The sequence below is a fragment of the Dipodomys merriami genome, unplaced genomic scaffold (genome assembly GCF_024711535.1).
Source record: "Dipodomys merriami isolate MVZ:Mamm:240054 unplaced genomic scaffold, mDipMer1.0.p SCAF_11, whole genome shotgun sequence".
NCBI lineage: Eukaryota > Metazoa > Chordata > Mammalia > Rodentia > Heteromyidae > Dipodomys > Dipodomys merriami.
Genome location: NW_027202382.1, coordinates 41,700,768 through 41,713,100, shown reverse-complemented (window position 1 = coordinate 41,713,100; position 12,333 = coordinate 41,700,768). Strand labels below are relative to the sequence as shown.

Genomic DNA, 12,333 nt, shown 5'->3' with positions numbered 1-12,333 from the left:
TCGAGAAACTGCAAAAGATATTTGCTCTCCCCTTGGGTCACAGCAGCTGGGGCCACAGCCTATTCATCATTTGCAGGGGCCTCCTGGAGAAACAGAGTCAGCTTGGCCTGGGGCGGGCTGCTGCTGGTGGAGGTGGAGAAAGCGAGCAGGGGGAGGGGGCCCTGGGTGAGGCTCTCCTGCAAGAGTGTGGGCTCCTTGGGCTCAGAAAGAGAAGGGGAGAAAAGTCCTGTCAGTTCTTCAGTTAAGAGCTCTCTGCCCTTCTCCACCACCCCCCGCCACTTTCCTAGTTGGGAACCCACACAAGGTGGACACGGCCCAGCGTAGATACCTGCACAGACCTGCCGTGGCTGAGAGACAGATGGAGCCACCACAGAGGGTGGAAATAATCTTCCTTTCTTTTTTTAATAGTGCTAGAGATGGAACCCAGGGCTTCAGGCATGCCTGGCAAATAAATGCTGTACCCCTAAGCTACCCCCCCCCGCACCCTCATTCCAGCAATCCTGTTTCTAAGCAACCTGTTTTAAGGCAGGTGAGTCCCGGTACCTTGTCCCCGAACTTCCATCTCCAGCCGGTCGGTGGTGTGTGGCTCGCGTCCTCCCAGCCAGAGGCCGCAGGGTCTCCCACAGGTCCAGGTGGAAAGCTGAGCGCTGTGATCCTGAAGGTACCTCCTTCTCCTCGCCACAGCCCCACATGTCACAAACTTCTGGGGGTGTTTTTTTTTTTTTGTGGTGGGGGAAGCAACAAGTTTGAGCCAAGACCCTATGATTGCAATTCTCCAATAAATTCCTCCCAGCTGAGCCCTGGAGCAGCTTTAGCCAAGCAAGGTCTGTGTGTGTGTGTGTGTGTGTAGGGGGGTGTTGTAAAGTTCAAACAAGACCTGGAGTTGTGGGGGTGGAGGGGGCTTGTGCACAGAGAGAAGGCCCCCGACCCGAGGAGGCTCAGAGTTAATTAAAGAGCCTGCATGGTGGCACCTATAAACTCTGGTCCTCTGCATATTAAAGCATCGGGCAGCTCGGCTGCTTGCAGGAACCAAAGGGAGGTTCAGAGGGGCCGAGTCACCAGCTCGAGGGCCTTTGTGGAATAGAAGACTCGGGATTGGAACCCAGAGCCTCACACCACTGGCTGGAGATGGAGCCAGGTCAGGGAGCTGCAGAGGATCCTCGGCAAGCACGCGTTGGGCGCTCCCCTCACCCGGCCCCGCCCCCTCTCACTGTCTGCGACATTCAATCAGGTGCCATTGATGCCTGGCCCAGCAGTCGGGCAGGGCCGGCCGGCTTCCCCAGCGACAAATGGTTCTCATTTGAAAGGGAGGTTATAAAAATACATGCCCAAAGACACTGTCGGGGAGCTGAGGATTAATCTCATTGCAGTCAAAGACCATTCCAAATATTTTTCTGGCGTGTGTGTGTGTGTGTGTGTGTGTGTGTGTGTGTGTGTGTGTGTGTGTGTGTGTGTGTGTGTGTGTGTGTGTGTGTTGGGGTGGGGGGTGGGCACAGGCGGCAGCCCTGGCTGGGAAGGAAGCTGAGTTCCAGGGGCACCCCTCAGGCTGTTAGGGAGTCTGGTGGGGTCAAAGGTCACTTTACATGTACCCAGCAAGGCACAAGTGCCAAGGCTGGCTTTGCCGGAAGCTTTGACTCTGGTCTGGACACACACAGCACCTTCAACAGCTCGGTCGAGTTTCCAAGAGGAAGGGCAAGGTTAGCCACCTGGGACAGGCACCATTTTCTATGTGGTGTCAAAAAAGCACCCTGGTGCTGGGCGCGGGTGGCTCACACCTGTCATCCTAGCCACTCAGGAGGCTGAGTGTGAGCTGGCTGTGAGCTGATTGGTGGAGGAGAGGTTCTTCAGCAGGACCCTCCCCATCCAGACTGTGCTGCGCCCAAAAAGGAGGTAGCAGCACGCCCCCCCCCACTTTACAGAAAAGTGTGAGATGGTTCGACCCTCCCCACGCTAGGAAACAGGTTCCAGGGGTGGGGTTGCTTGCACGATGCCTCGTCCCCTGGGAATTCTCGAGTACCCCTCTCCCCTGCCCTCCCGGACCTCCTCTAGGCCACTGGGCAGAGTGCTGGGTGCCCGGTTTGCAGCTCCAGCTAGCCCCTTACGTGAAGTGTGGCTGAGTTTGTAGAATGCTAGCCCATGAGAGGAAGTGTCAGATCCTGAGTGTGAGTTTTAGTCTTGGACCAGAAAAATTATGGCTTTTAAATTTAATTATTTTCTGCTTACATTTTGATTAGTGAAGACAAACTGGCACCTTTGTGTTAATTCAGTGAACCAATGTTTGCCAGGGGCAGTTTTGCACCAAACTGTGGCCTATTCTTGGGGTACCCAGAACAGCGTCCTGGCTGTTCTCGATCTTATGTTCTTGAGGAAAGAGATCTTAAGAGTATGAAGAGGTATAGGGGGCCAGGCACCGGTGGCTCACACTTGTAATCCTAGCTACTCAGGAGGCTGAGATCTGAGGAGTGTGGTTCAAAGCCAGCCTGAGCAGGAAAATCTGTGACTCTTATTTCCAATCAGCCACTAGAAAACCAGAAGTGGGGCTGTGGCTCAAAGTGCTAGAGTGCTAGCCTGGAGCAAAAAAGCTCAGGGACAGTGCCCAGGCCCTGAGTTCAAGCCCCACGATCGACCCCCGCCCCCAAAAAAATAAAAAGGAAAAAAGAGAACATGGGATAGCCTGCTAATTTAGATATGGTTTGTCTTTTCTGAGTATTCAAAAATCTATTTATTTATTTTTGTTGGTTGTGTGGTCTGAACTCTGGGCCTGGGCGCTGTCCCTCAGCTCTTCAGCTCAAGGTTAGCACTCTACTACTTGAGCCACAGCGCCACTTCCTGCTTTTTCTGCTTATGCGGTGCTCAGGAATCGAACCCAGAGTCTCATGCATGCAAGGCAAGCACTCTACCACTGAGCCACCTTCCCAGCCCTTATTTATTTGTGCAGGGCCTGGATGCTGTTCCTGAGCTTTTTTGTATAATGCTTTATCACTTGAGCCACAGCTCTGCTTCTGGCTTTTTGAGTGGTTGATTGGAGATAAGAGTCTCACAGCATTTCCTGCCTGGGCTGGCTTTGAACCCTGGACTCTGCCATTTTCTTGGGCTTGTGCTATGTGCCCCACGTATGTATGTGTCAGGAGAGGGCAGAGTAAATGTGACCCTGATGCCTTCCTCCAGAGGAAGGAGGATCCATAATTCAGTGACACAGAGTAAGGCACTGCTGGCTTAGAGGTGGACACACTACTATCTTGCCTCAATGGGGTAATGGGGTAAGCTAGACATAATAGAGAAGATGCAAGAACTGGGTTTTGAAGGATGAATAGGAGTTTTCCAGGCAGAAGAGTGGGGGAAAGCATTCTAGGCAGAAGGAAATGCATGTGCAAAGGTACAGAGGCATGGGAGAATCTAGCATGGGAAGCCACATGTGATTCTCAGGGGCATCAACAGGAGGTGAGCCAGCCCTGGAAGGAGGGATCTGAAATCCAAGCGACGCAGGCATCGTTCTCAGAGTGAGGGCTGTCAAGACAGTGAGGGTGGAGGATCTTCATGGGGAGGAGGGGTGTCTGCTGCGTGAAGATGTGTGGGAGCAGGACAGGCAGGATGGGGTGCTCCCTTTTGGCAGGCCGGGCGGGGGGGAAGACACCAAGGCGGACATGCAGTGCGGTTGGAAGGCACAGGCCGGAGCTGAGCCGAGAGGCGCAGTGGCAGCCGCAAGACAGACACGTGTGGATGAGCACCGTCCAGCGGACAGCAGTGACCGTAGGCCTCAAGTAGCTCCGTGGGTGACCGGAGGCTCTGGGGCCCGGCTGATCAGACACTTGGTGGTGACATCGGGTGGCCAGGGACAGAGCTGAACAGGGAGACGCAGAGCGGGAGAGGAAGCCGGGTGGCTGGGTGGGTGTCAGCCGGCAGGTTGTAAGTATCCAGAGAAGCAGGGAGAGGGTCTGCTGGGGGCGGGCACATGGGTGAAGGCAGCGTCAGGTCCCCGGGGTGGCACCTGTCACCTCAAACCGAGAGGCTGCATGAGGGATAGGCGGTCATGCGCCATGTCCTGGACAATGGGTGGACGAAGGACCAAGAGCAGCTGGATCTGAACTTCTGCGACCTGCTGCCACCCTGGGCCAGAGCTGTGGGGGACAGAAGGCATCACGGGGCCCCTCCGTTGTGCTTCGCAGGTCTGTGTGGAGGAGGGCAGCCGGGCAGGCTGCAGGGGGAAACCTCCGGGCCCCAGGCCGGGCCTACCCGTGGGGGTGAGGGGAGGACAGGTCTGGCCCCTCTGCGGCTCAGCGGCACGTGGCTTTGGATGCTGAGCTGCCCCCCAGACTGGCCCAGGCTGCTGGGTATGGTTTTGCCCATAGAACCCAGGCATCAGCTTGTCGGCCTTTCCCAGGCCTGCTTGCGGCCCGCTCCCCAGGCCCAGGCCTGCTCATGGGTACCTTTCTGTGTTTCTCAGGCCCCAGGAGGGATGCACATTCTGTCAGAGAGGCCTGGCACGGGGCCCGGTGTCCGGCCCACGTCCCACCTTCCCAGGGGAGCCTTTGAGGGAGGGAGAGCACCCGCCAGGCTGCCCCGGGAGCTGGGATGCGCTGAGGATCACGTGGTCAGGGAGTGGCACAGCCAGGACTGGGCTTCAGCTCCCGCTCACGAGAGGACTTTCTGGGAGGAACGCTTGCTGCTCTTCCGTGTCCCGCCCTGATGCTGTGAGAGAGACCCCATGTGTGTGCATGTGTGTGCGTGCGTGTCTGTGCATATACATGTACGTGTGTGGGTGGTTGGCAGTGACTTATAGGCAGGCGTGCAGACAGATGAGGTCTGAAAAAGCACCCCGAGTTGAGGCTGGGCCCACTAATAACCAGATGTGCCCTGCACCCCAGACGGGGCTCATGCAACCCCAGGTGAATGAACACCACCCCCACCCCATTCCTTGCTGGGTCCCACTTCCATGATCACCGTGGTTTTCCCCCTTCTAGGAGCACCCAAGGGGACAGGGCAGCCCTCCCCAGTCCCTTGGGCCCGTGTGTAGTCACAGAGACGGCGCCAGCTCTCTCTAGAAGGCTGAAAGGCGGGGTGCTGGCCCTCTGCCTCTGAGGACAGGCCCGTTAGAGGCAGAGCTGGAGCCGGCGGACGTTCCCGGAGGGACACTGACCTCTGGTGGCTTCAGACACTACGGCCAGACAGGAGGAAAAGAGGTTAAAACAAATGTTTATTTAACAAATTATATTAAGAATACAGACAACCGCACAGTGAGACTTCCTTTGCCAAGTAGAGTCACCTTGAATAAATACGCGGGAGGAAAGTCCTCGCCAAGGCCAGCGGCCGCCCAGCAGCTCGCCGCTCTTTGCTCGAGAACAAAGCCTGGTTTCCTGCCGGCTGCAGCGAGCGGCCCGGCCCGGCCCTGGGCAGGCCCTGCGGCCCTGGGCAGAGCGGAGGGCGGGGCGGGGCTCTCAGTGCCCAGCTACCTGCGGGAGGCGGAGGCGGGCGCAGGTGCCTGGCCCCCTCCCTCAGGCAGCAGGGGTCAGGCGCGTGCAGACGGAAGGCGAGGCCGGCTTTGCATGGCCCGGTGGCACGCGGATGCTGGTCGTGGACCCTCTGCGTCTCAGAAGCTGGTGTGTGATGGGGCAGCCAGCAGCTGGGGGGGGGGGGGGGCTTGGCTGGGTGCAGGGGGTCAGGGCTGTCTGGGAATCCTGATTCTGTGGTGTGAGCACCACCAGGGCCTGGTGACAGACACGGAGTCCATCAACAGGGCTAGAAACCAAGGCCAGCCTGGGCTTAGGACAGGCTGCCGGTCTGGGGGGGCCTCAGAGCCAGAGCTTACCTGCCGCATCCTAGCCTGTGCCCCCCGCCCCCCCCGCCCCCCGGTCCTGCTTTGAGTGTCTTGTCTGGAAGCCGGGAGCAGCAGGGGAATGTGCTTAGGCTGCCGGGCTGTGGGCCTGGCAGGGGTGAGGTGCTCAGAACGTTAGTCCCGGCTCCTCCTGTGCCTTCTCATTGACCGGGGGACGCCGGCCGGTGTCTGCGGCCGCACACCTCCGAGCAGCAGCCAGGGCAGGTGCGATCTCTTCACCTGAGGCTGGCCGCTCTCCACGCGGCAGAGGTGTGGCTGGCCTCTCTTCTTGGACTTGAGTGTGTGTGGGGCAGGGAGACCTTCTGATAAACTGCAAGTGAACGGGGGCAAAGCACCTCCCGCCAGTCATCCGTGCGCCACGTTCCAGGCCCCTGGAGAGGGTCCAGGCGCTGTGCTCTTGTCAGATCTTTTAGGAGGGCAGGGGGCACCGTGCAGGGACGGTAGCCGACATGGGACATGTTGGGTGGATCCAAGGGAGAGGCCTTGGGCCATTCACATTTCCGAGACAATCCTTGTGCTTCCTTTCCCGCAGTGGGGAGCGCCCATGGCTCCTGCCCCACCTCCAGGTACACGGGCGTGAGCCAGAGGCCCGCCTCCGGCCTCTGCGGCCGGATAGAGTCTGACATGTGGCTGGGATGCACGCGTGCACACACGTCACCCACACGCACACATGTGATCCACATGTGCACACGCCACCCGCCTCTCCAAAGAGGAGAGCAGCCTAAAATCTCCCAGACCCCACACGTCAGTGCTCCGTCCGCGAGAGCTGCCGTGGTCACGAAGTTCACAGTCAAGGTTATTCTGAAACTCAGCCAGCCCTGCCCTGGACATCTCCGCAGTTTGTCCTCTTCCTGGGGGCCGTGTGGCCCGGCAGAGTCGGGGCGGGGGGACACTGGGGTGGCCTCTTTCTTCTGTGACTCTCCTTCCCCCCACAACCCCTGTTCTGTCTTCTCCATCGCTGCCACGGGGTCCCACGTCATCACCTCGGGCTTCCCAGAGCCCCACAGGGCTGTGGAGAAGTCTCCTCCGACGAGGGGGTGGCAAGGCCATCGGGAAGTGACCCGTCACAGTCTCACCACTGGGGCGCGGGAAGAGGTTGAAGGACAAAGTGCACCGACTAAAATGAAATGGACAGGGAGCCCAGAGCTCCGCATCACCCACCGGGTGTCACCTCTCTCTGGGTCACACAGGCCTCTCGGCGTTGGGCCAGCCACCATAAAAAAAGCAGCAGGTGGCTACGCACGGGGCCTGGGACCACGGCGAGGGAGCTGTGTGCAGCGCTCTGTGGTGAGCCCTTGCCCGGCCCCTCCGGAGGCTGGCACCTTGACTTCCTCAGCCTCCACAAGTTGCCTGGCGGCCCGCGAGGTCTGGAGGTCGTGGGGGAGGTGACAAGGTCCCAAGGCCACCATTTCCAGCACACAGAAACCAAGATGTGGCAGGTGAAGACACAGGACTGACGGATGGAGGAGGCAGTGTGCCCACCGAGGGACTGACGCAGGTACGTGAGGTATTTTGGGCCCTGCCGTGGCTCTTAGCCAATCCCATTGGCTGCTTTGTCCTCCCGTCCCTACCTGGCTGCCATCTCTGGAACGTGGCTGGCAGAGGCCCCACGATCGTCATCAGCCTGGTGACCCACCGTGGCCTCACGTCCGGGCAGACCCTCTGGGGACACGGGGTGTCGGAGGCCTGTAGTCTATGGAATCGGGATGAACCCCAGCAGCCAGACACTGAGAGGCAGCCTGTTGGGGCGAGAGGGCCAGCTCTCAGGGCTGGCAAGGCCCACGGTGGCCATGGCACCACACACAGGGCTCACTGTGAATCTCCACCGGACACTGGAGAGGCGTCTCCTGGCTGAGCGGGGCCTTGTTCCCGCTGCGTCCGGCTCGGCGAGGGGCTGTGCCTTGGAGCAGTCACCATGCGGGGTCACCTGAGGGCCGAGCAGGTAGAGCTGTTGTTGGCAGGTGGTGTCCTGCACGCGAGCCCTTTGGGGGGGGTGTACGGGGTGTGGAGGAGCGGCCTGGCTCACATCCAGGCTGGCGCCCTGCACGTAGTCAGAGCCCCAGAAAGCAAGGCCCTCTTCCACACCAGTCCCGGGACGTCCAGTGTGTGAACCGTGGAGAAGAACGTGGTTGTGCGGTGTGGGGCAGGGTTTTACCCTCCTCACATTGTCTCGGGGTTGCTGCAAAGCCCAGGAGACAGGTGGGGAGCCCGTGGGCAGCCCTGGCTCAGAGGACATCTGCGTGTCCCGAACGCCAACCCCAGGGTCTTCCAGGAGGGGGGGCAGTTGGCTTTGTGGGTGATGGGCAGGAGCAAAGGGGCCGGCAGGCGTCACTGGACGTCAGGGGTGGCTGCCTGGCCCTGGGGGGGTGACTCTGGGTGGGGAGGACTTGCATAATGGTCATCACACAGACACGCGGGGAGCCGCTGGTCACTACAGCACACACAGATTAGTCACGATTATGGGCCGGGGGCGGGGAGGTGTCTCATCAAGCAAGCTGATGAGCCAGACAGGGCCACTCAGCTGCCAGTCTCCGGGGCAGTGGGCGGGCATGGGCACGCTGAGAGAAGGGCTGGCTGGTGCCAAGGGAGGGGGTGGCAGGGGCGGGCGAGGGAGGGGGGGTTCCCTACCCCCCCAGCCACCCCGTCAGTAGTGTGTGGGCACCAGACAGAAGGCGTCTTCTCCCCCCCAGATGGCCGGCTCTGGCCGGTTCTTCAGGACTGGGGGATCTGCTGGCATCGGGTGGGGCTGGGCGGGAGCCGGGCGGCCGCGCTCTGCTCCGTGCGGAAGCTGTACTCGTACTGCAGGAAGAGCGAGACAGAGGAGGCGCTGTCAGGGCAGGGGGCTCGGGGAGGCCCAGGGCCAAGCAGAGGCCCGGGCGGCACGGCTGGATGGGCCCACGGGCAGCGTATGGACGCACCGGCTGCGAATCACACGCGGGCACATGTACACACACACCGCCGGGCAGCGCAACAACTGGCCGATGCCATCCGCGAACGCGCCGAGCACCGGGCACGGGGCTGGGCACCTCTCAACCCAGAGTATTTCTCTGGTTTCTGCCTTGGGGGCAAGAGGGGACCCCAGGGCTGACCCAGCCACTGGGTCTTGGGGATTCCTAGACATGCACTTCTGGTGGAAAATGCGTGAGCACTGTGCATGGCAGTCTCTGGGGTGACAGGAGGACCCAGGGAGGCCGTCCCCCCCATCCCGCCAGCACAGCCTGGTGAGAGCCCCTGCATTCCACCCAGGCAGCCCCAGCAGGTGGCGCCTGTCCTCTGCAGGGGGGGGCGTGGCCTTGTCCTGACCCAGGATCCCAGACCTGCAGCAGCTTCGTGCTCACAGGAGGCGCCAGCTCCCTGCACTCAGGCCCTGGCCACAGCAGAGGGGTCCCTGCTAGATGCCCACTCAGACCAGGGGTGAGCACTCTGGTGGGGGGGAGGGGGAGCACTAAGCCTCTAGTGCAGGTGCAGGTGAGGGGCGCGGGATGGGCGCCGTGGGCTCTGCCAGCCGAGGTGCAGGTGTGGGGCTGTGGGGAACAGCCTGGACGCGCGGCCATGGGGGTCTCTGAGCTGCCACCTTTAGGCCTGGCCACCATAGGGTGGTCACTTCCTGGAGAACAGTCGTACCTGATGACCCACAGTGAGCGGCTCACAGCAAGGAGGTGCCCCAAAGGCCACCTGAGGAGTGCTGCAGTCCAGGCCTATGCCTAGAGTGAGGAGGAGCGGGAAGGCTGGCCACTGCTGGGAGGCCTCAGCCTCTCCGGGCCTCGGAGGACTTGCTCTAAGGTGCTGCCCAGCCCCGGGGTCCGGGGTGGAGGCTGAAGCCCACTGCTGACGCTCATTGAGTGAGCCCCTCCCTACACATCGGGCCGAGGGGCCTCACCTGTGACCAGCAGCCCCAGCCAAAGCAGGCTCAGAAAACGGCCGGGACAACACTGCCACCTGGTGGCTGCTTGGGCAATGCACAGCAGCAAACAGCAAATAAGTTCCCTCCTCTATCCAGGGATACAGGGGGACTTCCAGGCCCAGGTAGGAGCTCCATGCTCCCAGGGTTCAGAGTGGGCAGGGAGGAACACAGAATGCCCAGGCATGGGGCTACAGGAGGGAGCAAGGGGGCTTGTGGCAGACGGTACCCCTGTCTAACAGAGAAGGGGTGAAGGGAAGAGCACAACCACTAACCCAAGCAAGGGAGGAAGTGCAGGCTGGGGTGAGGGCCAAACTCCGCTTCACCATGGCTGGGGCAGGAGCTCAGGAGCGCCCAGCTGGACACGCGAAGCAGGGAGGAGGGGCTGGGCTGTGAGAGGCAGGAAGGGGAGGTGGAGAGTACTGATCTCCTGGTGAGTGATCCTGCAACTCCTCACCTGGCCAGCAGAGACTCTTTCTCAGCAGTCTTGGGAATCTATATTGTCCTTTCCTTTTCTTTGTGTCTGAGACCAGGACTCACACTTGGTATCTGATGCTTGCTTTTGCTCATTGGCTGGTGCTCTACCACCGAAGCTAGGGCCCCCTCCCCCCCGCCCCAATCCTGAGAATCTACACTTTCAAAGACCTAGGTGACTGGAAGCTGCTGTCAGTTCCCAGGGTCGGTTTGGGCCATCCCAGGTCCAGCTCCAGGACCAGGAGAGATGTGGAGGGGGGGGGGTGGGCAGGGCTGTGAGGTGGGAGGCTGGTGGGAGGAGAGCAGAGTGGGTCAGGGATAGAGGCAGGGCGCTCACCCTGGCGGCCAAGAGGAAGCGAGGAAGCCCCAGAGCAGGCCTAGGTCAAGGCTTGGTGACCTCAAATGTGGCTATTCTTTAGCCCTTTTGGGAGGCCCTGCCCTGCCAGCCCTGGGTGGCAGGGAGTCCATGGGGGGGGGGTCAGCCCCAGCTCCAGGGCGCTCCGGCTCTCTGGGTGGTGGGTGGGCAGCGATTGATCGAGCAGGCAGAGGTGCCCTGCTGGGCAGTAGGAGCAGGACGGGGTCTCACGGTGGGGGCTCGGAAGGGACTGCTAGTTTCCTGCTTCCTTTACTTTCCTTTGCACATGGGAACCTGGGGGAGGGGAGGGGCAGCCCAGGGGCAGTGCACAGATTGCTGAGTGGCTCCCTGGGGATTTCCCCTCCACCCCCCACCCCTTTTTAGGTTATCTTGGCTGGAGACAAACATCACCCCCCTTGTTTTCCCTAACTCCCCAAATGAAATTTCAACATATGTCCCCCGACATAATCCCCCTTAGGCTGTGGATGACCTTCCCAGACGCTGTCTTCCATCCAGGACTGCTCGTCCCAAAAATGTTTGCCCAAGAGACTAGAGCTGCTTCTGGAAGGCCTTTCACTCCCTTGGGCAAACAGTGAGTACCTTTGAAGGTGGATTTGGGCCCGGATCTGTTTACTCAAGACATTAGTCTCCTGCATAAGGAAAACCTGCACTCGAGTACAAACAGCAAATCCTTTTTGAATTAAAAAATTTTTTTTCAATTAAAAAGCATTTGGTTCGCAGAGCTCCATCCAGCGGAACAGCCGCTGACACTGGCGCCCTCTGGTGGTCTTTGTCTACCACTGCAGGCACCAGCGTGGCCCAGGCAGGCCGGGGCTCTCCCGGGAAAGAGATGTCACTGTCAGGGGCTTTCCCAGCGGGGTTGGGGTCCCTGCAACAGGGGACCTCAGGCCTACGAGGTCTTCATATCTCACAAGGCTTTGCTCCCCCAAAGGCCTGCGTCCTGCCTGTGGGAGGAAGGGACCTGGGCTTCAAGTGGCCCCAGTCTTACTGTGAAGAGGGCGATGGCTCCCACCCAGACACCATGCAGGAAGCCACTGAAATCCAGAGCCACAGCACAGCGCCTGGGCCCCATGGGGCTGGAAAAGCATCCGGGGATTTTCTTTTCTTTTCTTTTTCTGTGCCAGTCCCGGGGCTTAAAATCAGGGCCCGGGCGCTGTCTCTGAGCTTTTTTGCTCAAGGCTAACACTATCACTTGAGCCACAGCTCCACTTCTGGCTTTTATTTTTTGGTGGTTAATTGGAGCTAAGAGTTTCATGGGCTTTCCTACCTGGGTTGGCTTTGAACCATGATCAGCAGAGCTCAGCCTCCTGGGGAGCTGGGATTACAGGCGTGAGCCACTGGCAGCTGGCTGGCATCAGAGAGGATCCTGATGGCTGGGCAGGAGCAGCCTGGCTTGACAATGCCTAGGTCTCTTCCGGTAGAGGGCAAGAGAGGCAAGCCCGCCCGGCCGGTCTTCCAGCCCTCCTCACTCAGAGCTACCAAGTCACCACATGCTCTGCTGAGATGGGCCTGGGGGCCTCAGGAAACTGAGGCCTGAGGAAGTATCTGACCTCCTGAAGTCCTGAAGGGTCAAGGTAGTGCTGGCCAGGGCCAGGCTTGGGGAGGCACGAGGGGCTGGAGACCTGCAGGGACTCTTGGAAGAGCCTGGAAGGGTGTGGCTCAGAGGGTGGGCCTAGAGGCCTGGCCTGCGCAGCAGAGGCCTGGGCAGGCGAGGACAGGTGGAAAGGACAAAGGGATTCAGCCACAGAG

The 12,333-nt window shown here is 60.2% G+C and overlaps 1 protein-coding gene across 3 annotated transcripts in view; it reads right to left on the bottom strand.

Annotated features, from left to right (window-relative positions):
- Positions 1-5,177: 5,177 nt before the first annotated feature.
- The window catches only part of Mvb12b (multivesicular body subunit 12B), a 177,693-nt gene continuing 170,537 nt past the window's right edge, over positions 5,178-12,333 (bottom strand). For 2 of the 3 annotated variants that reach the window (XM_070013804.1, XM_070013790.1), the window contains exon 10: positions 5,178-8,632. In XM_070013804.1, the coding sequence (XP_069869905.1) occupies positions 8,546-8,632 (87 nt within the window). In that variant the 3' untranslated portion in view covers positions 5,178-8,545. The remainder of the gene's footprint in view (positions 8,633-12,333) is intronic. The other variant, XR_011370163.1, reaches the window with a different exon arrangement.